The sequence below is a fragment of the Aplysia californica genome, unplaced genomic scaffold, assembly GCF_000002075.1.
Source record: "Aplysia californica isolate F4 #8 unplaced genomic scaffold, AplCal3.0 scaffold00309, whole genome shotgun sequence".
In the NCBI taxonomy this organism is placed as follows: domain Eukaryota; kingdom Metazoa; phylum Mollusca; class Gastropoda; order Aplysiida; family Aplysiidae; genus Aplysia; species Aplysia californica.
The window spans coordinates 53838-74907 of record NW_004797579.1 but is presented as its reverse complement, the minus strand read 5'-3'; the positions used below and the strand labels follow the sequence as shown (position 1 = coordinate 74907).

Here is a 21070-nt window from a genome sequence, read left to right as displayed (position 1 = left end):
CCCGCCAGGGGCTGGACATTGTGTTTGTGGAAAACGCATTTTTTAAAATTACAAATTTCTCTCGCTCCACCCAAGTTAGAATGGGTACCCAGTAGGGCTGTAACCCGGTAGCAAACCCGCTCGTGCTCGCAAGCCCCTAGTTCAAGTCACAAGTCTCAAATCACAATGTCAAATCATCAAATCAAATCACCAGCATGATAAGTTGAGTCTAGCGCAAACTGTAACCTCCTTGGTCTAGTCTAAACTTCAAATCCACAGCAACTAGCAATCCGCGAAGCCACTCGTGTCAGACGATATATTTAGATTTCTAGATCTGTATGGAGGATTCATATTCCAATTCTATTGTGTTATTGTATCAAACTCTATTATAGCAACGTAGATGTAGGCCATATTGTGCTCCTTATTTGTTTTGGAGTGTGGTTTTTAATTTTTTAATAAAAAAAAAATTTTTGGCTTGTGCTGGCCTTTTTACATGAGGCCCGTTGCAGGTTCTTTTTTGGGGTAGGCCTAGGGTTAGGGTTACGTCTCTTCTTTATTGTGTTTGTTGTGTAGCTATTTACTCAGATTGTGAAAGAAATCTTTGATTTTGTGGACCAACTATCTAAAGTTCAGTTGTCCCCCCCACCCCTCTCCTTTCAGGCAACAGTTTTTTCTGCCTTCCCCCAGGAGGGGTCTTATCTCAGCGGTGATGATTCTCAAAGTGTCGGTGTTGGTTCTGACCTCCAGGTTTGTTATTTTTGGTTTTTCCTATTGGTACAGATAGTTTAATTCTTAGATCTGCTTTTGGAAGTGGAGGTTTGATTGTAGTGTGTGCTTTGTTAGATCAGTTGATGCCACGCTGGATTAAGCTGTGGGCGTCTGGGTAAGATCACGTTTTTTTGCGTTTTTTAACCTTAGTCATGAGAATTTTCAATTTATTGTCACTATACTTGATTCTGTTAGAGATTGCTGTTGAATTGGAAGTCCCGTGTCTTACAATGTTGACAGGGTTTTCCAACTAAATTGTTCATGTACCATGTTGTACCGGTACGTAATTATGGGAATTAATTAGCATGAAGACGTATAACACCAAAAGAGACACAAGATACTCCACCAAGTGCAGGTTATCAGTAGTGCTGGGCGGATGAGTTCCCGATTATTGAAAGCTAGGAATCGTCGGAATCGACTCCGAACCCAATTACTTATTTTCTAATGTTGTGATTTTTTTTTCCGGTGGTTACCTGGTTGGCTCCGAACATCTTCAGGATTTAGGTTAACCTTGATTTCGGAACACTACGAACTTTTATTTTTCAAAAATAGATTCTTTAAAAAAAGAAATTTTTAATGATAAAACCGCTGGTTTACGTAAAAAGGAGAAGGAACTTTACATCTGTAGTATTTATCGTGGGAATCGGTTCCGGAATCGACTCTTCGCCCAGCTCTAGTTATCAGCCTTTTCCTTGTATTAACTGGCATTGACATTTTTGGATGTTTTGTCCTAAACAGGGTGGTTTCCTGCAAATAGCTGTGTATTATTGGGACCTCAAGGCGGTCTTGCTGCTTTGGCTTTGAAATGGTTCTTTAAATTTTGGTGCTTCTCAACATAAATTTGTGGAGTAACATTGTATTAATAGTAATAGTATTTAGAAGTTTGCACATTCAGGATGTGAAATTCTGCTTTAGAAACTGAAAAATGAATGGAAAATGGGTCTTTGAGTTATTTAACTAACTTGAGTCTTTTCCCACTCCGGTTGCGGGGAGCCCAGCCGTGTGCCTATGTCCAATCCTGCACAATTTATGGGATCAATATTAACCCTTAAAACCCTATACGGCTGGTAACCGCTGACGTCGTATTTTTTTATACTGCTGGTCAATTTTAATTACCAGTGCTAGAAACGGGATGTAACTCCAGATGACTCTGTCGCGGATATTTTGCGAGTTTTTAAGAAAAATTAGTCACTTTTCGCTGCCAAGCCCTTCAGGCAGCAAAATGTTTGACCTTTTTGATCCTGAACCAGACCCCAATAATGATCTCCCAGTCGGATATATCGATAAATATGACCGTTGAAGTCGATTGCAATGTTCCACATAACATCGATGATGGTTTTGACGATAGTGGAAGTGGCAGGGGATCACCACTAGAGCTACCAGAGGCTAGATCTACGACTGGGTCTAATGATGCTTTGACTGAAGTGAAGTCAGGGATCACACTCAAGATTTAACTCATAGAGTTGTAAAAACCAGTGTTTTAACTTTTTTCCCTTTTGTCCAGACTGCATTCATAAATTTTCAAACTTCAGTAAAATCTAATAACAATTAAATACACAGTAAATAAAACAATGAACCAACCTAATTTTTTCTAGTATCTCAATTTTAATTCAGGATTCTAGGGAGGTATGAAAAAAAAGAAAAAGAATTCAGGGTTTTAAGGGTTAAAACAGAGAAGCGTGTGTAGTTCTGATCACCATATAAGTTGCAGGAAACGCCACAGCAAGTATAATTTACTTTCTGCTGATCAAAATTTTATTTCATGTCTTGTTTACGGGAAGTAATGCTTGTGTAGCAGATGATTTTGGAAGCTCAGTTCAACCGTTCCGCATTCTTTTCCTTCTCTCACTGTGGTCAAGAAGTCGGTGGTCGTTTCAATGTTGAGACATGCACTGTATTAAAAAGAAGTGTTCCACGATGATAGCGATGGTTTTAGGGAAGATGCTGAAGGCTGCGGCTCTGATGTATGCTCAGAGTTCATAGACAGTAGTGAATTGGCTGTGTTGTATACAGGAGAGAGAGAGAGAGAGAGAGATTCTACAATATATTTTAAACAGATTTTTGTATTGTTTTTGTTTTTAGAAGTTGGTGAAGACAAATCCATTGCTCCGTCTAAAACTGTTTACTTTTTCTTTACGGATTTGGTTTTAGTTGGCTTTTCTGGCTGATGATCGACATCCAGATAGTGAAGAAGGCCCAAGTGAATCAGCCTCAGCAGAGGTAGCTGGACATGTTCCTGTGAGTACATGACTGTTCAGTTTCAGTTACTGAGAGGGGCGTTTATTTGTGGCCTTTTTTTTGGTGTAAATTTATTACGACACTTACAACTGCATATATATGGTCATATGAGTGCGCGTGACACATTAAACATTTTCAGATTGGTAGGAATTAATTTTGAGTTTTACCCGCGTGGCAGCCAAAGCCTACTCTATCGATCTTAAGACCACCAAGGGATCTTTAACGTGCGCAACTTGCTTATGGGATGTCCAAAAAATTTTCGCCCTTATCCGAGAAAGCTAGGTGTTAGATCTTACCTCTTCTTGTTCTTGTTCTTGTTTCAGGAAGCAACATCCCTGCACTCCGGACATGTCCATTGATGCTCCGTTGCTCTCTCCAAAATGTTGCCGAGGGTCCTTCTACTGATTGTGCCAGTGCACATCTGGTTGAACGTTCTTCTGTTCTTTCCTGCAAGGATGCCAGATTTTCCGCTTCCTTTTTTTATTCCCAAAAGCATCATCCTCTCCACGGCAGTACTGGCCTCTGCCTCCCTATCTTCCTCCTCAATCAGTTGGCGAGAAAGACATTTCAGGATCTCGACCCTATCTGGTTGAACCGTATTGTCAACTAAGGTGGCCTCACCAGCCAATCTGTCGGCTTTTTCATTTCCCCTAACACCTGCATGGCCAGGGCAGAAAATCCATGTGAGCGATCGTATAGGTGTTGGTTCGATAGCTTGAATCCATTCTGTTCTCAGGAAACCTTTTTCGATCCTTCTGAGGGTACACATGGAATCAGTGATAAAAACAGCATGGGTTGTGTGGGGGCGATCTTGGGTCATCCAATCAAGTGCTTTCGTGATGGCTTCAATTTCCATTCGCATACTTGATGTAGCCCTGCTGCAGGCTCCAGATGCACTGTGTATGATTTTATTTTTGGCGAATGCAACAAATCCCCATCCACTTCTCTGGCTATCTCTTTTCACTGAACCATCTGTATAAATTATAGGATCCCCTGCTTTTGAGTTTGTGTCAACAATCTCGTTGATATCGCTCTCGTTGATGGCAGCCGCAACATTTCTTCTGTCTCTGCCCATGCTTATTTTGACCTTGGTGAGGTCCCTGTATTCTCCGGCCACCTGCTCCCATTCTTCGCCTAGTGGTAGGCTCTCAGGTACACTGATTGTTCTCAGGGAATCCTCTGCTTCCGCCATCCAAGATTTTCCTCTCTTGATTTTGACTCTCCTGTTGTCATGAAGTGCTTTGTGAAGTGGATGATCCTTCTTGCCCTTTACATTGAGATATTTCTTTGCCTGAGCTATCCTATGGCGTACTCTGATGCCACTTAAACCTAGCAAGTAGCGCATGCACAATATTGGAGTGTCCTTGATGCAGCCCAGCACTGCTCTCATTGCCTCATTCTGCACTCGATCCAGCTTTGCGATCTGTGTGTCGGACAGCGTGAGACAGCCCAATCCGTAATCAATGACAGACAGGACGACCAGCTGCAACATCAGGAAGAGCACTCTTTGCGGAATCAGAGCGGCCGCCATGGTCTTGATTGCACCAACACCTCGTTTGGCCTTTGTTACCACATGATTCACATGCTTGTTGAAGGATAACGACCTGTCGAAGACGATTCCCAGATACTTCAGCTCTGACTGTCTGTCGATAATCTCATAGTTGCAAGTGATTGGTGGAGTTATGTCTTGGACAATCCTGTTGTTGAGGGAACACCAAAGTACCTGCGCCATTGAAGGATTGATGACTGCTTCATTTTGGTCGCACCATTTTACAACTGAGTGAAGTCTTTTCTCCATGTTCCTTGCCATCTGAAGTCTGTCATCTCCGTGCTCGTATGCCATTATGTCATCCGCAAAGCTCAGGACACGTCCAGATTCTTTCTGATGCATCGTTACTTGTGCGGTGTACACATTGAAAAGCACAGGAGAGAGGGGGGATCCTTGGGGCAGTCCTGGAGCAATTGATACCGGATCTGAAGTCCATTCACCCTGTCTCAGGGCCATTTTTCTCTCCACCAAGGCTACTGCTACCCATCTCACCAGCCATATGTCTACATCAAATTCCAGGAGACGGTCGATCAAACGTTTATAGCTGACTCGTTTGTAAGCATCCTCAAGGTCAAGTGCCGTCACAACTGTTTCCTTCCGCTGCTGAAAGCCTTCATAGATGTCGTACGCCATGACAGCCGCATTCACTGAGGTTTCCCGATGGGGTCTATAGCTGCCAAGCTCATTTGGCAACAGGGACTTCCTCTCTAAGTGTGCTGATATTCGTCCGGCAACTATCTTTTCCAGAATGTCCCCATAGGTGTTCTGCATGGCTATCATCCTGTAACCACTGAGAGCCGAGTGGTCTTTTCCTGGTTTGGGGATTGGTATCAACCAGAGAGATGAGAGAGTAGAAAGGCTGCAGAAAGAGTCAGGAGCCCAGAGGAGGGGGCAAAGGCAGAAAGTGGAGACAGAAGGAGGTGAAAGGAGAATATTTTAGAAAAATGTTTTTCGTTGTCAGGCTTTGAACCCGAGACCTATTGAATGAGAGGTGAACACTGCACCTCTAGGCCATGAGAGCCCCCGGCCTCTTTGACACCTACTGAATTATTAATAAATAGGGATTCATTACACCAATGCCACTGCACAAGACCTCCATGCAGGATGTCAAGGTTTTCAGAAAAGTTGAGTTCAGAACTCAGTATCTCATATGCCCCCCCCCCCCCCCCCCCGAAAACGGTACAGAACAAAACAAAAACAAAAAAGCAGTGAAAAAAGGAGAAAGAGGCGAGGAATTAATAAAAATGATGAGTAAAAGAAAATTTCTCCAATATAAACTAACTGAATTGTGCAATGCATTGGTGTCCGAGGCTTGCACATAATATAATAGCCCTTGTAGTTGTCACACTTTAAACTGGCATAGAAACACATATCCTCAGTTTATTTTCACATCACACACATAATGCTGACAAACACTTTTATTTTCACAACCAAAATTTCCAAGGAAACAATTGGAAGTACAATGATTTTAACTCTTTTCCGACGTATCGCTGATATATCGGCGCAAGTCCTCACCCTTTGCGGACGTATCGCCGATATATTGGCAGTGATAGGGTGCTTTAGTATTGTTTCGTTTTAACTCGATTTGTAATTTATAATTACTTTTTATTGCTATTGAAAAACTCTGAAAGGATTTAGGAAACGAAAACACCTATTTTCACTTTGTGAAAACGTGGGTTTGGGGGAAAATAAGTGAATTAGTTCTTGCGGTCTTGAATCAACAAAACGATGTACGCAGACTCAGTGTAAATTCCATAACTTGAACAAAAATTGGAATATTTCTTTCAAATAAAAAGCTGCGCATTCAGAAATTTATGGATCATGCTCTTGGCCTGTATATGATAAGATAGCTATGCTGATTTGCTTTCACATGTTTGGTGAATGTAATTTTTTCCGTCAAAATTTATTTTTCTCATCACCATCGCCATTTCTAACCCTTCTAATTCTTACTTATGTTCAAAATTAATCCTTGTTTTATATTGTGATGTATTCCTCTTTCATTTTTCTTCAGTTTGATATATCATATGTTGTGTTTGGAGTGATGGTTATGCTTCTATGAAGTTATTTTGTACACCACCTGCATAGCCAAAGCGAGCCACAGGTTATAGTCTAGACCCCCAAAAAACTACTTCCGAAAAGAGTTAAGGGTCCTTTTCCTTGAAAAAAAATCAGGAAGCTGTTGAGAAATTTGTTGTATCAATGATCTAAAATGTGACTGTTTGCCATGTTTCATACTGAATGCATTGGATATCGAAACTGATTTTGAATTTTCTTGGAAAAGTATTAAAAATGTTTTCTCTTGTACTTGCATCCAAACATATAAAAGTAGTAAGCTGGTTAAATTGTCTTTGAATTGTTGTCATTGAATAAGACTGCCGAATGTAAATCTAGATGTTGAGACTTTAAAAGTTTAATCTGAAATGAGAGCAGTGCTGGTACGTATTATGCTGCTCAGATGTGCTGAAGACAATGACTACGGCCACTTTTCACAGTTTCAAGAAAAACGAGTTTGAAATTTTGACGATATTGAAATTTCTATAACATCATAAAGAAAGAAACGTTAATATCTAGATAAGGAATTTAGCTACGGCATAGATATTTACAGAGGAAAAAGAGCAGCTTAAAATTTCACTGCCCGTATTGATAACTCCATTTCAACCAAAAGTGGATATAGTCACTTCTTGCGCTGAGCAATCGAATTGCAACAGTAAAAGTAAATCAGTGCAATATAATTGTCTGTAGCAGAGTAACCAATCTATGCATTTAGTCCGACACAACTAGTATAGGCCTACAGAAGGAAATAACCAGACCTGTATAAAGAGAGCTTGGCTGTCCTCTTCTTCACATTCTGTGAGAGAAGTGGGGAATGCATCCATAAATCAACAGTAGTGTCCAGACTTGTGCTGAGTCTCAAAATTTTCAGTGTGTGTGCAAGTACTATGTATAGTATTACTGTGAGAATGTAATGAAAATCATCAAAATATGTGTCATGACGTGGTGGAATCAGGCACTTGTCAATTTTTTGGCATATGGGGTTATTGGTATCATCTTAGAGCCAGTTCATTTGCCTTCTTTTTGGTGAAAAAATATCCATTTATGTTGAATAGAAGTCGAAATATCTGTGATTGAAGGAGGTCAGGGTTTCCTGGTTTCAGAAGTCAAATTAGCGAGAAAATGGCTGCCAAAATTTGGTAACTTCAATAGCCTAAGAGTTCTTGGAAACTGATAATTTGAATTTTTTGTGCTTTTAATCAATGTTTTTCTGGAAAATCCACACAAAAATATATTTTTAAATGGACATAAAAGGTGTTGAGCCAAAAAAAATAAATTATTTTAAAATTGTCCATTGGCCAAAAAAAATGCTGATTTCTTTGATTTCATTATTTTGACGAGTGCTTGATTTCACCCCGATGCCTCAAATAATTATATTCTTCCAGTTATTTTAATTTATTTGCCAAAAACTTAGGTATATGATAATGAACCAGTCCTCCAAGTGAAACTTTTCTTTTCTTTTACTATACAATCACATACTTCTTCACTATAAAAATTCTACTGCTGAAATTGTTTTTTTTTTTCACTATGTGATCATTTGACTGGTCTTCAAATGCATTTCATGACTGCAGTAAGAACTAATGTAGGTGTGTGTGTACTTGCACATAGCATAACAGGAAAATGTCAACGGGCCAGGCCAAGTGGTCACTGCTGTTTTTTAAAACTCTATAGCACTGAGTGGACGATGGGAGTGTCCAGTGAAACTGGCCCGGTCCCCGAGCTGATGGTCCCAGCATCCCGTCAGATCACAGGGTGCATGAAGCATTACTGCTAATGCAATCTTTAACGAATCTGAATAGACTTATTTTGACACGAAAGTGTTAGATAAATTTTATGTAAACTTTCTCTTTCTTTTTGACAGTTTTAGCCATTTAAGGAATATTTTTCATGTATCCTCCGTTACATTTTTCATGAGATTTGAAAAAAATTTCATCAAAACATGGAAAGTAATTCCGGGATTTGCAGCAAAGTTTTACCAAATATTTTTAGATACTTTAACCATTTTGACTAGCAAAGTGAAACCAAGATATGCTATGATCTAACATGAAAATAACCAACTAATGTCCCGCATGCTCATATGACCGTATTGGAATCCAGTAGTGCAGTTTGGAGCACCGTAAAACTTTTCCCAAACAAAAATGCTCACTTGCGGGTAGTGTGACTGGGGCATGTTGCCTCTGGGGTCAAATTGGCCAGCAACTAATGTTCACCTCTGTGTAGTAGCCGAGATATTTTTTCTCGACAATTTGAGTATCTCATGCCATTTCCTTTTCCTTAACATGTAAGTTCCAGCTATTCCGCATGTCACTACTTTCAAATAAGATGCGTTCTGTTTGTACACCAATCCTGTAGTTGCCCCCCGGGGTAGTGCCACTGACTGTAGTGTCTTTAGGCCATTCCCAAAGGGGGGACATTTCTCGTTCAAGCACAGTAGAATTGTAAATGGGCTGATTCATGTCACGCTCCTAACTGTGCCTGATCTACAACAGGGAACTGCTGCTTTTTCTTTCCTAATCCTTACTATTATCATTTTCCTCTACTTCTTTTGTATGTTTGTCACTCTCTTGTGACCTGCTATTTTTGGGGTGCCTTGATAGTCGAGGCAGACCTTGTGCTGTTGAAGCTAGAGAGGTGAGCAGAATAAGTCTGATTCCCTGTAAAGACCTCTCTGTTGACACCCACGCCTTGGCGCTCATATGACCTTATGCAGTTGCGAGCACCGTAAAACCCTCTACTACAAATAAAAAATATTTGTTTTTCCCCCATTCCCTCTGGCTCACCACTTGAAGCGGCAAGCCGTAAGTCCCCACTAATCTTTTTTTCCCATTTTCACTTTTATAATCTTTTTTATGCACTTTTTACATTCACGCACATTTCTCGTTCATGTTGTCTCTTTAATTTGCAATAGTTTGAGGGGTCAGCAATCCATTTTGATCAATATTTGTCAAAGTTATAGTTGTTTTTCGTAAACACACCCTGAGAATCTTAAAGTAGATTGCCTAGAAATGTGAGATGAAATGCTTAAGAAGAGCGGTCAACAAAACAAGAAGAGACAAAATTAAAAATGAAGTCATAATGGACACCGTAGGAGCAACACCAGTCCTACCACACATTGAAAAACAAAAGGTCAAGTGGTTCAGACACCTCACGCAGATGCCCTCAAACCATCCAGCTCTGAGAGCATACAACATTAAATATTCTGGATGGAGAGCCAGAGGAAGACCAAGGTGACAATGGAGTGAATCTGTGGCAGACACCCTCAGAGCTCACGGGATGTCCCTCCTACAGGCCACTCGCCTTGCTGCAGACAGACGCCTGTGTCTCCCCGCGACACCCCCCGGTACAAGCGGAAGAGAAAAGAAAGAAAGAAGAAGCCTAGAAATGGGAAATACTTATACGAAGGGAAAGGGTAAAGTAGATTGCTGTTCATAGCTTACTGTTTTGTTGGTTCTTAAATCAGAATTGGGTTTAGTTTGGTTGAGGAAGTCCTGATGTCAGTTTTTTTTCAAATGGATCAAAGCAAGGAGAAATTGCACCCAACTTGTATTTTTTTACGTCATGAGTGGACTGAGATTGGTCATTGCAACTTTGGTTTGGTTTTAGTTTTTTTGTTCTTTTCTTTTTATAAACTTCAAGAAGAACAAACATAGTGTTTGGAACCATGCTTCGAGATGCTCAGTAATGAGTAAACTAACCTACTATCAATTGTAAAAAGAGTCTACAAACATTCCAGGCGGAAAGAGCAAATATACAACTCTTTTTAACTAATAATAGAGCTCCCGTCTCTCGCTGGGGTTGGCCCTGATCGGCACGGTTGAAGCAGCCGGCTCGTTACCTGTCTAGATCATGTTGCTGCGGATGTAAGACAATATTTCAATGCACCGGATCTGACCTCATCTTATTTAGTCCTCCCAACTTCACTAATTCAGTAACTGTACTCTGCTTTTTTGTAGGATGAAATTGGAAGTTGTGTGAATGTACTCTGCTTTGTATTGCAGAACATGACTAGGATGAGCCGGGCGTATGATCAACATATCCCTCGTGATGATGGCAACTATAGAGGAATGACTCGGGATTCACAAGAGGAGCGAGAAAATAGAAGAATAAGGATACGTAAGTGCTGTTCTTAAACAGTGTTTTGATTTTTGATTGAGGGAGGAGGGGCAGGAGAAAAAGGGAAATATGGAAGCCGTAATTAGAAGACATGAGTGTAGAGACAGAGATATGATATGGGGCCTGAAGGGGGTGGGGAGTAATGTAAAGAAGAGAAATAAGAGAGGTGACTATTTTTCCGTGCTTAGGGTTTGTGATGTCATGGGACATGACTCTTATCATTGCTATGGGGACAAGATAATTAAAGGAGTAGCACGCCCTTGGATGACGTCACATTGAGGGGCGGGAAATAGGCCGACGTTGTCTGAGAGTCAGTCAAACACAGGACGACGACAAGACAGCATCGATCCTGGACGGGGGCCCCCTGACAGACCACGACTCATCGGACGGCCAGGTAACTTTACAGGGGTTCAGTAGCTTCACAGGAGAAACCATCTTTCTGGCAGTTGGGTCTGATAGGGTTCTGTGTTATAGTTATTAGTTATTTTCTTTAGAATAAATAGTTTTTTTTTGGTCTCATGTCCTGATTTGGTGCTGAACATTTGTAAGTTGTGAGTAAAATGTGTTCCCGTGGTCATTATTGTTAGATTGTTCAGATAAATAAACAGAAAGATTGCTTGGAAGTAAATGTTATTTTGTTTTTTTAAATTGCATACCTTTGAGGATTACATTAATGATGGTGATGATGATGATGATGATGATCCATAGATATTAAAGAATATGATGTAGATTAATCTTGATATTAGGTAGGTATGCATGTGTGCGTGTGTGTGTGTGTATTTTAATACCATATATTATGTAATGTACCCTTGGACAATGAATCACAGCCCTCCCACCGTTTATAATTGCACAGCCAGTGTGGCAGTCACCTTGAACAATAAGTGTAATTATAAGTGATGATGATACTAGTATGGATACTTATAATGAAGACGATGAGGATAGTTGTTAAATTGATTAATATCAAGTATTCTCTTCTTTCTTTTGCAACAGGGAATTCTCATTGCAAGACGTGCCTTGGAGGTACGGCAGAAACATTGAATCTGCCTTGCAGACACGTCAGCTACTGCAAAGAGTGTGCTGCTATAATGAAAAAATGTACCATATGTGAGACTATAATTGATCATTACATAGATGTTCTTCTTTCCTGATACATTTTTTTAAATTACAAAAATGCTTTAATCGCCTGGAAACGTGTAAAAACAGTCGCCCTCTTGTGCAGAGAGTGTACTGCTATATATAATGAAGAAATGTGCCATGTGTGGGAATAGAATTGATGATTCCTTTCAATTCGACACTTCGAGGCTCTGGACTACTTAAGACCAAGGTCTACATTGAAAACAGAAAGCTAGACATAAATTTCCATCCATGTATTTGTCATAACCATACTTCACTGAGATTTCCTTCCTTCCTGATACGTTTTTTAAAATTACAAAAATGCTTTGGTTGCCTTGGAAACATGTAAAAACAGTCGACATCTTGGAATGGGATTTGGGGTCTATTTCAATGGCATTTTTCAGTTGTTATCAATTTCAGAGTCATGAATGTTGGCACACATATAACTATCGACCTCAGGAACATTTTTTCACATTTTTTTCTCTAATAAATAAATGAATAACTGTCTTTTAAACGAATTATCAGAATTTGTGTGTCTATTACACAATTATAGGCCCCTGCCAAAAATTTTAAAAAAAATCATGTTAAAAAACTTTCCAGTATTTTATCGAATCGATGAGACAAAATCTGTATTAGATGCTAGTGTACACATTGTGTAAATTTTAAGTATGTCACACACACCACACAAGAGAGTTGTAACTTCAAGTGCAGTAAAAGTGTTATTTGAGAAAATTATCTTTTATTATCCTGGAAAGACAGGACGACAACCCGGAGTGACGGGTGGACATCGGGAAAGACCGAGGACGTTGGGAAAGACCGACGGTGGCAGGGGCTAACTACCCAGGTCACTGTAAATTTAAGTTACGTCAACCAATAGAAAAGACAGCCCCGGGATCTACCGAGAGGGGGGAGTAGAGGATGGATCCACAAGGACGGATTCAATGGACAATGACCTAAGCGTTAAAAGGACAATGCTGAAAGATAATCAAGAGAACAGCTTTATGTGCGAGCAGTGCTACAGAAAGTTCGATACCTGGCGAGGGCTGAGAGTGTACCAGGGAAAAGTCTGTTTAAAGAAGTGAAGACAGTGCAGATCGTCAGATTGTAAGACGCGAAGCAAATCATCCCAGGATGAAAACCACAGCGGAGCGATTAGTGCTTCAGTCGACTCTCCTTTCACCCTGTCTCAGCAAGAGATGGAACAGCAAACGGAACCAGGGTTACGGAAACCCAGAATACTGTGGCCTGCTGCTAACGAGAAGGCAAAATACAAGACGTTAGAAGAAGAAGTCCAGAAGAAATTGAAAGAAGTCAAAAAGAGTTCTAACAGAGGGGATGCTAAAGAAATATTGAATGCGTTTGCGACCATTATCTATGACTCGGCAATAAAAGAGTTTGGTATTTGTGAAGGAAAGAAAAAGACGGAGAAGAAAAGTGGATTGAGTAGAAGGCAGAGAGTACTTGCACAGCTAAGAAAACAGAAACGAGACTTGCAAAAGCAGAAAAAGTACGCACCACCAGAAGAGATAGAAGGCCTAAGAATCTTGTTTGAAGATCTTAAGAAAAAGAGCAGAGACCTACAGAGGCACGAAAGAAGGTGTACCAGGAGAAAAGAGAGAAAAAGGGAACGTGAACGATTTCTGAAGAATCCTTATGAAGCAGCCAAAAAACTGTTCACAGAGGCACGGAGTGGTAAATTGGAATGTACGAAAGAGGAACTCGATGCTTATGTTAAGCAGACGTACAGCGATTCGAGAAGAGAAGAACCGCTTCCTTATATGAGAGGCCTGAAGCGTCCAGCTGCCCCCGTCGTCAAATATTACCTGGGACCAATTAGAGAGAAAGAAGTAGATGAGTTCGTAAAAAAAGCAAGAGCAAAGAGTGCACCTGGAGGAGATGGCGTGTCTTATAAGGTGTTCAAGTATTGCGACACGCTGAGACACACCCTCTTTGAGATGCTAAGAGGCCTTTGGAAAGACAAAGAAATCGTCAAAGATTGGTGCAGAGCGGAGGGCGTGTATCTACCCAAAGAACAGAATGCAAAGGTGATAGGACAGTTCAGACCTATTTCAATCATTAACGTGACGTGCAAGATCTTTATGGGAATACTTGCAAAGAGGACTGTAGCATATTTGCAAAGTAACGGCTATGTGGATGAAACGGTACAGAAAGCTGGGGTACCAGGGATCCCAGGCTGCATCGAGCATGCTTTCACCAAGAAAAACAAGGAAAGTTTAAACGTAGTGTGGTTGGATCTGGCGAATGCCTACGGGTCTGTTCCCCATAAATTGCTGATGAAGGCAATGGATTTTTTCTACGTCCCACAAGAGGTGCAAAACATTATGAGAGAATACTATAGTAACTTCCAGATGCGATTCTCAACCGCAAATTTCACAACGGAATGGCACCGACTAGAGATTGGGATTGCAGCTGGTTGCTCTATATCGGTCATCTGGTTCATCCTGGTAATGGAGATGCTACTGAGATCTGCAGAATGCTGTGAAGAAGAAGCAAAGGTGAGATCACCAAAGAAAGCCTTTATGGATGATGTGACCCTACTGACAAGAGATGGAGACACAATGCAAAATGTGTTGAATCGGCTCGATAAGCTTATCACCTGGGCCAGGATGAAGTTTAAAGCTAAAAAGTCTAGAAGCCTGACTATTAACAAAGGAAAACAGAAGCAACTGAAGTTCACAATTGCAGGGGAGCAAATGCCCACAGTAAAAGAACAACCCGTGAAAAGTTTAGGTCGTTGGTACTCAGGAACTCTGTGTGATAGAAGTCAAGGCGTGGAAATCATGAAGCAGGCTGAAAATGGGCTGAAAGCAATTGACCAGACAAAGCTTCCAGGAAAGCACAAGATATGGTGTCTACAGTTTGCCCTCTACCCTCGATTGGCGTGGCCACTGACAATGTATGAAGTTGCTTTGTCAAGAGTTGAGATGATCGAAAGAAAGTGTAACAGCTACATCAGGAAGTGGCTGGGGCTACCCCGTACCATTAACACGTCATCCCTGTACAGACATAGAGGTGCGCTTCAACTACCTCTCACGTCAATCGTGGAGATCTACAAAGCAGGCAAGATTAGAACCGTTTTGATGTTGAGAGAATCAAGGGATCAGGAGATCAGTGGAAAACCTCCAGATGTCAAAACAGCCAGAAAGTGGAAGGCAGAAGTTGCAGCTAACGAGATCATCTCTGCATTGGAGCATGGGGACATTGTCGGTCCAGCGCAACCTGACAGATTAGGGCTAGGTAATGGCGACTTTAGACCTTTCAGGAAAATGTCTCAGCGAGACAGAAGAAAAGCTGCAACAAGACATATGCAAAAGATGGAGGCAGAGAGGCGAGAAATTCATCTCATCCAGTGTAGCCAGCAAGGACAAATGACCAGATGGGAAGAGCATGTAGTGGAAAGAAAAGTCGGGTGGAGTGACATCTGGAAGTGGAATACATCAAGGCTGAGCTTTCTTCTCCGGTCTACGTATGATGTTCTGCCTTCACCGGTGAACCTTGTCAGATGGAAGGTACAGGAGGACAACAAGTGTAGATGCGGTAAGCTAGGAACCATGAAGCATATTTTGTCAAACTGCAACCTGGCTCTTAACAGATACACCTGGAGGCACAACGAGGTGTTGAAAGTGCTCACGAAAATGGCGACACAACAGGTGGAAGAAGGAAAATATGCCCCCAAGATACAGAAGCATGGACCCACCAAGATTGCGTTCGTTCCGCAAGGAAGCAAGGTTGCCAAAAGAAAGAAAGTGAACGAAGCCATGAAAGACCAGAGCGGAGGCACATGGGAAGTAGCTGCTGACTTAAAAGGCTTTGAGAGATTCTTCCCCATTCCAACTACGAAAAAGCCAGACATTGTGTTATGGGAGGAAAAAGACAAAGAGGTACACTTGGTAGAGCTCACGGTGCCCCACGAGGACAATATCTATGCCGCTCATGAGCGGAAAGAAAACCGTTACGAGGCACTCGTCGAACAATGTGAGGAGGCAGGATGGAAGGCAACCCATTTTCCGGTAGAGGTAGGATGCAGAGGTTTTGTAGCAACAAGCGCCCGTAAGTGGATGAGAGTGGCAGGACTTACTGCAAAGAAAAGCAACGAACTCACAAACTCCCTTCAGGAGACAGCAGAGAAAGCCAGTCATTGGATCTGGTTGAAGCGAGAGGACTCAAGCTGGAATGAATCCTAAAGTTGGCAGCAGAGGAAAACAGTCGAACTAACATGGAGACCTCACATCGGTGAGGGGGCTCGGTGCGTCAGAAAAGCTGTAGAGAGGAAGAGCCCGAAACAGCAACGCATTCTCTCCTGATGATCTCCATGCTAGAGTCCGGGATACGGAGCGTTCGACGGTGAGCAGTGCATACGGCTGTTTAGACTACGTACAATAAAGCACTTGCCTCATGTTGTCAGGATGTTTCCAGACATTGCATTTTTATGGACATGTGGTCAATTTTACGCTCTAGAATGTATTTCTAACAATGAATAAGTGGATATGGAACAAAAATATGGCGTAAACGGAAAATCATATAATTGAAGAAAATATTGAATTTTTGTTGCCGACCTTGGCCGTAACTTAATAAAAGAGGTTAATAGAATTTTAACTAGAGGCTTTTTGTTTTGATTTACTGATGATACAAAGGTTTACATGAAATAATTGTGATATATTGCAATGTAATATTCCAACAAATGTACCATATTTTTTTAATAATGTAGAGGCTAAAAAAATTAAGTCTATATTTTAAAGTCTTATACTTTGTTCATAACATTTGAAATGTCTTTAAAATGTAGAAAGTCTAACAGGTTTAATTTAATTGGTATCAAACAATAAGAAGTGACACTTATGGTAGTTTGATTTCATTTTGTGCAGCCAGTCAGAAAAAAAACCTGTCATGAAATGTATGTATATAGTTTTATGTCATCATCATCATAATTATCATCATCATTATCATCAATGCCTTTCTCACTCTGGATTAGGGTAAAGACCACAAACAAAGACTTTCTATATTCCCCTATCCCAGGCTGGCTTCTTGGATATTATTCCATGTCTCCTTATTTTTCTGCACATTGTTCTCTATGACTTGTCCAGGTTTCACCTGACCTTCGCCTTGGTCTCTTACCACGGGGATTCCAATCCGACACTTTTTTTGTTAGGCAGCTGCCTGGCCTCCTGCGAGTATGTCCATTCCATTGGCCCCGTCTTCTTCTACCTCCTCTGTGACTGCTTTGTCCTGTTCTCCTTAACTCTTCCTCATTGGCGATCCTGCCTGTCAACCTGACCCTTCTATATGTATAACAACTTAATTCTTGCATTAATGTAAAAATGTTTCAAATATTTGTTTGAACAGTGTATTTAAAAGCTGAAGTGATATTGTGCTATGAATGACTATGCTTTTCCTCATGAACCTACTATTATAATGAGAATTATGATAGAGTGCTTTAAGAGTTCTACAGAAAGAGATAATTACAAATAGGATATTTTAAAAGCCTCAGGGTTCAGTCGAAGCCCGTTCTCAAAGTGAAGAACAAGAAAAATATTTAAAAAGGAAAAAAGGAAAAAAATATCACATTATCCCAGAAATAAAAACTGAGGTCATGTGAGATTTTTTCTTTTTTTTTTTGGAAAGAGATATTTTTCTTTCTGCCACGTGTTTGAACATTGAGTAATTTCCACTGTGAAAGTATTTTTAATATAACCTCTTTGTGATTTTCTCAAGAGATCCGGCCTCTTGCATCTTCAGTAATTCTTCCATGTCATGTCGAAGGTATGTCCCCATATTGATTGCGATGAGTGGCTCGAGTGTAGAGTGGATCTCTAGTGTGTTTTTTCTGATTCAAGTTTTAGCACCCTGTATTTTTTTGTTCCGGATGCCTTGTATAGATGCTTGTGAAATTTTGTATGGAGAAGCAGGTGTCTTGACAAATGATGTTATACAAAAAATGAATTCAGACTTGTACATCACAAGCATAGCAAATTTAATGAGTTTTGAGTTTTTGAAAGAGCAGATTAGCATATATGCATATATGTGTGTGGTGGCAAGGAAGAAGGCAGCAAAAAGGTGTAAAACACTGATTTAAAAAAAAAAAAAGAAATTATTTGTAACTAGGAACCTTTCTATACATTCTACTTTAATTCTTGTTTTCAAAATCTGCCAGATATAATAGACATGATGCGAATTAAATTTGACAGAGGTCAGAATGACAGAACTAAGAAATTGCCTTTAAAAAGAGAGAGAGAGAGAGAGAGAGAGAGAGAGAGAGAGAGAGAGAGAGAGAGAGAGAGAGAGAGAGAGAGAGAGAGAGAGAGATGTATCTCTTGAACAGTTGTTGGTTTGGCCCAGTTACAAGATAAAGACTCGCAGGAATAAAAAAAGGATATGGACTCACAAATTGATAAAAATTATGTAGCCAAGGTTTGAACTCCCTCCCTGGTTAGGAATAGGATAACTATGCAGATGATAGATTAACATGTAAGTAGTGGAAAAACAGCTCTCTGGACAGAGCTGATGTACAAGCTGGGAAAATGAGGTGTTGACATGAAGCAAAGTATTCAGTCGTCCAGTTCTTGCTGTTCTATCCGGCAACAAAAGTTCAGCCTGCTGGACTGGTCAGTTCGTGTGTGTAGATCGTGCAACAGAGTGCAAGTGAGAAACTTTCACATTTAAGTCTTATTTAACTTATTCAACATGGACGAGGCCTTTTATTTATCAGTAAAATGTTGTTTAAAACTGTCTTGTTGACTGGGCCTTCTTCTATTAAAAGTATCTTTGTCGAGACATCTTGTTAGTGTTGACTTTATTAGTAGGGACCAGCATGTTTTCCCCAATGGTCTGGTATGAAATTTGACAGGTTTGTTTTAACAGTTGGAAATAGTGACAATGTGTTGATGCTCTGTGCCATGTTGGAAGGCTTGTGCTGAATTTTTTATGTGAACACACACACACACACACACACACACACATATATATATATATATATGTATATGTATATATGTATGTGTGTGTGTGTCTGTGAACGTGCCATGTGGACATATGTCTGTGAACATATATGTATGTCTGTGAACATGCCATGCGGACATATGTGTCATGCCATGGTGGAATCAGGCGCTTGTCAGTTTTTGGCTATGTGGAGTTATTGATATCACTTGGAAACTGATTTTTTGACCTTGCTTCAAATGAAAAAATATCCATTTATCTTGAATAGAACTCAAGATATCTGTGTCTGAAGCAAGTGAAGTCGCCTTGTTTCAGTTGTGGAATTAGCGAGAAAATGGTCACCAAAGTTTGAGAACTCCAATAGCTATAGAGTCTTTGAAAACTGAAAAAATGACGAATTTTATGCCTTTAATCAATGTTTTGTAGTAGAATTCATGTGGAAATGTGTTTTCATATGGACTTAAAAGAGGTTAAGTAAAAAAATACAGATTTGATCAAAATCTGGTGAAAGAATGCCTGTTTCTCTGATTTCCTTAAATTTGACGAGCACCTGATTTCACCACGCTGCCTCACATATGTTTGTGTTAACATGCCATATGGACATATGTAAAGCATCGTGGTGAAATCAGGTGCTCGTCAAAATGATGAAATTGAAGATATCAGCCTTTTTCCGCCAGTCTTACAATTTTAAAAAATCTAATTTTGGGTTTTTTTGGGGGGTTCAACACCTTTTATGTCCATTTAAAAACACATTTGGAGTGGATTTTACTAAGACACATTAATTAAAGGCACTACAAATGTAAATTTTCTGTTTCCATGGACTCTCAAGCTTTGGAAATCAACAAACTTTGGCGGCCATTTTCTCGCTAATTCTACCTCTGAAAGACCCTCGGCGGCATTTTGCAGAGAGCAACGGAGCATCAATGGACATGTCCGGAATGCAGGGATGTTGCTTCCTGAAACAATAACAATAACCTCTGAAACCAGGCGACCCCCCCCCCCCTCCTTCAATCCCACATATCTCGACTTCTATTCAAGAAAGATGTGTATTTTTTTCATCGAAAGATAAATAAATGAACAAGCTTTAAGATGATACTAACAACTCCACATGCCCAAAAATTGACCAGCGCCTGATTCTACCCCGTCGTGACTTATATATATATGTCTGTGAACATGCCATGTGAACATATCTTGACTCAGTGCTTTCTTGTCGTATCTACATTTTTTTTTTAACATTGAAAATGAGACTTCTTCTTAAGCTCACTCTTTGTTACGAACTGTTTGCGCTGTAAAAAAAAATATTTAAAAATGGAGATACGACAAGAAAGCACTGGGGTGGCGATATGTGTCTGTGAACATGCCATTTTAGCATATATGTGTCTGAACATGCCATGTGAGCATATATATGTGTCTGTGAACATGCCATGTGAACCTATATATGTCTGTGAACATGCCATGTGAGCATATATATATGTCTGTGAACATGCCATGTGGACATATATTTGTCTCTGAACATGTATGTGTCTGGGAACATATATTATGTGTCTGTGAACGCGGCCTGTGAACTTGTATGTGTCTGTGAACATGCCGTGTGAACATGTATGTGTCTAGGAACATATTATATTATGTGTCTGTGAACACGGCGTGTGTACTTTTATGTGTGTCTGTGAACATGCCGTTTGAACATAAATGTGTCTGAAGACCTAGATTGGGATGCCTAGTTCACACTCTGCCGTCTGGTTTTCCTCTTTGCTCTTTTGGTCTTCGTATTGAAGCCAATTACATAAATGGTTCTCTTTTTTGCTGCTCATGGAATTTAAATGAAGAGAACTTCCTCTTTTTTGACCGGACCTTACAATTCTGATCCTTTTGATATCATGTAAATATCCCTTCGGCATGTTTTGAATAGCTGCTTATAAAACTATTGAAAGAAATTGAAAAATATTTTTTGGAGATGGAAATTATCTTGACAATATAGATAATAGATATTCTAGCTCCACTTTATATTTGTTGTTGGTTTAAAAAGTGACAGAACTATATTTATTTTTAGACATGAAAATGGAAGATGTGACTACTTGGCTCTTTCAAGAATATGATGAAATTATGTATTTTTATCAACCAAACTGTTTTAATTATTTAATTTAGTCATTCGATCAAATTTTAAATTAATTTTTGTTTAGGGAGCTCGCTTTTCACTTCCTTGAACTGGGATCAAAGTTGCAGTCAGTTTAGCAAACCATCTGTGTGGAGATTGAAAGAGCTTTAAGCTTTTGCCATGCTCTTCTAGTTTGATGTCAATGAGTGTTCCAG

General features: G+C 40.1%; 2 protein-coding genes across 5 annotated transcripts in view; both read left to right on the top strand.

The window, feature by feature from the left end:
• LOC101845177 (E3 ubiquitin-protein ligase RNF34) overlaps positions 1 to 12382 on the top strand; it is a 38280-nt gene extending 25898 nt beyond the window's left edge. For all 4 annotated transcript variants that reach the window (XM_013084677.2, XM_013084678.2, XM_013084675.2 and 1 more), the window contains 4 exons: positions 640 to 726; positions 2899 to 2985; positions 10585 to 10699; positions 11690 to 12382. In XM_013084677.2, the coding sequence (XP_012940131.1) occupies positions 640 to 726; positions 2899 to 2985; positions 10585 to 10699; positions 11690 to 11847 (447 nt within the window). In that variant the 3' untranslated portion in view covers positions 11848 to 12382. The remainder of the gene's footprint in view (positions 1 to 639; positions 727 to 2898; positions 2986 to 10584; positions 10700 to 11689) is intronic.
• Positions 12383 to 13008: 626 nt separating this feature from the next.
• Positions 13009 to 16925, top strand: LOC106012271. The gene is made up of 2 exons (XM_013084686.1): positions 13009 to 14893; positions 16915 to 16925. The coding sequence occupies exons 1-2, from the start codon at positions 13009 to 13011 to the stop codon at positions 16923 to 16925; spliced, it is 1896 nt and encodes a 631-aa protein (XP_012940140.1).
• Positions 16926 to 21070: the final 4145 nt, after the last annotated feature.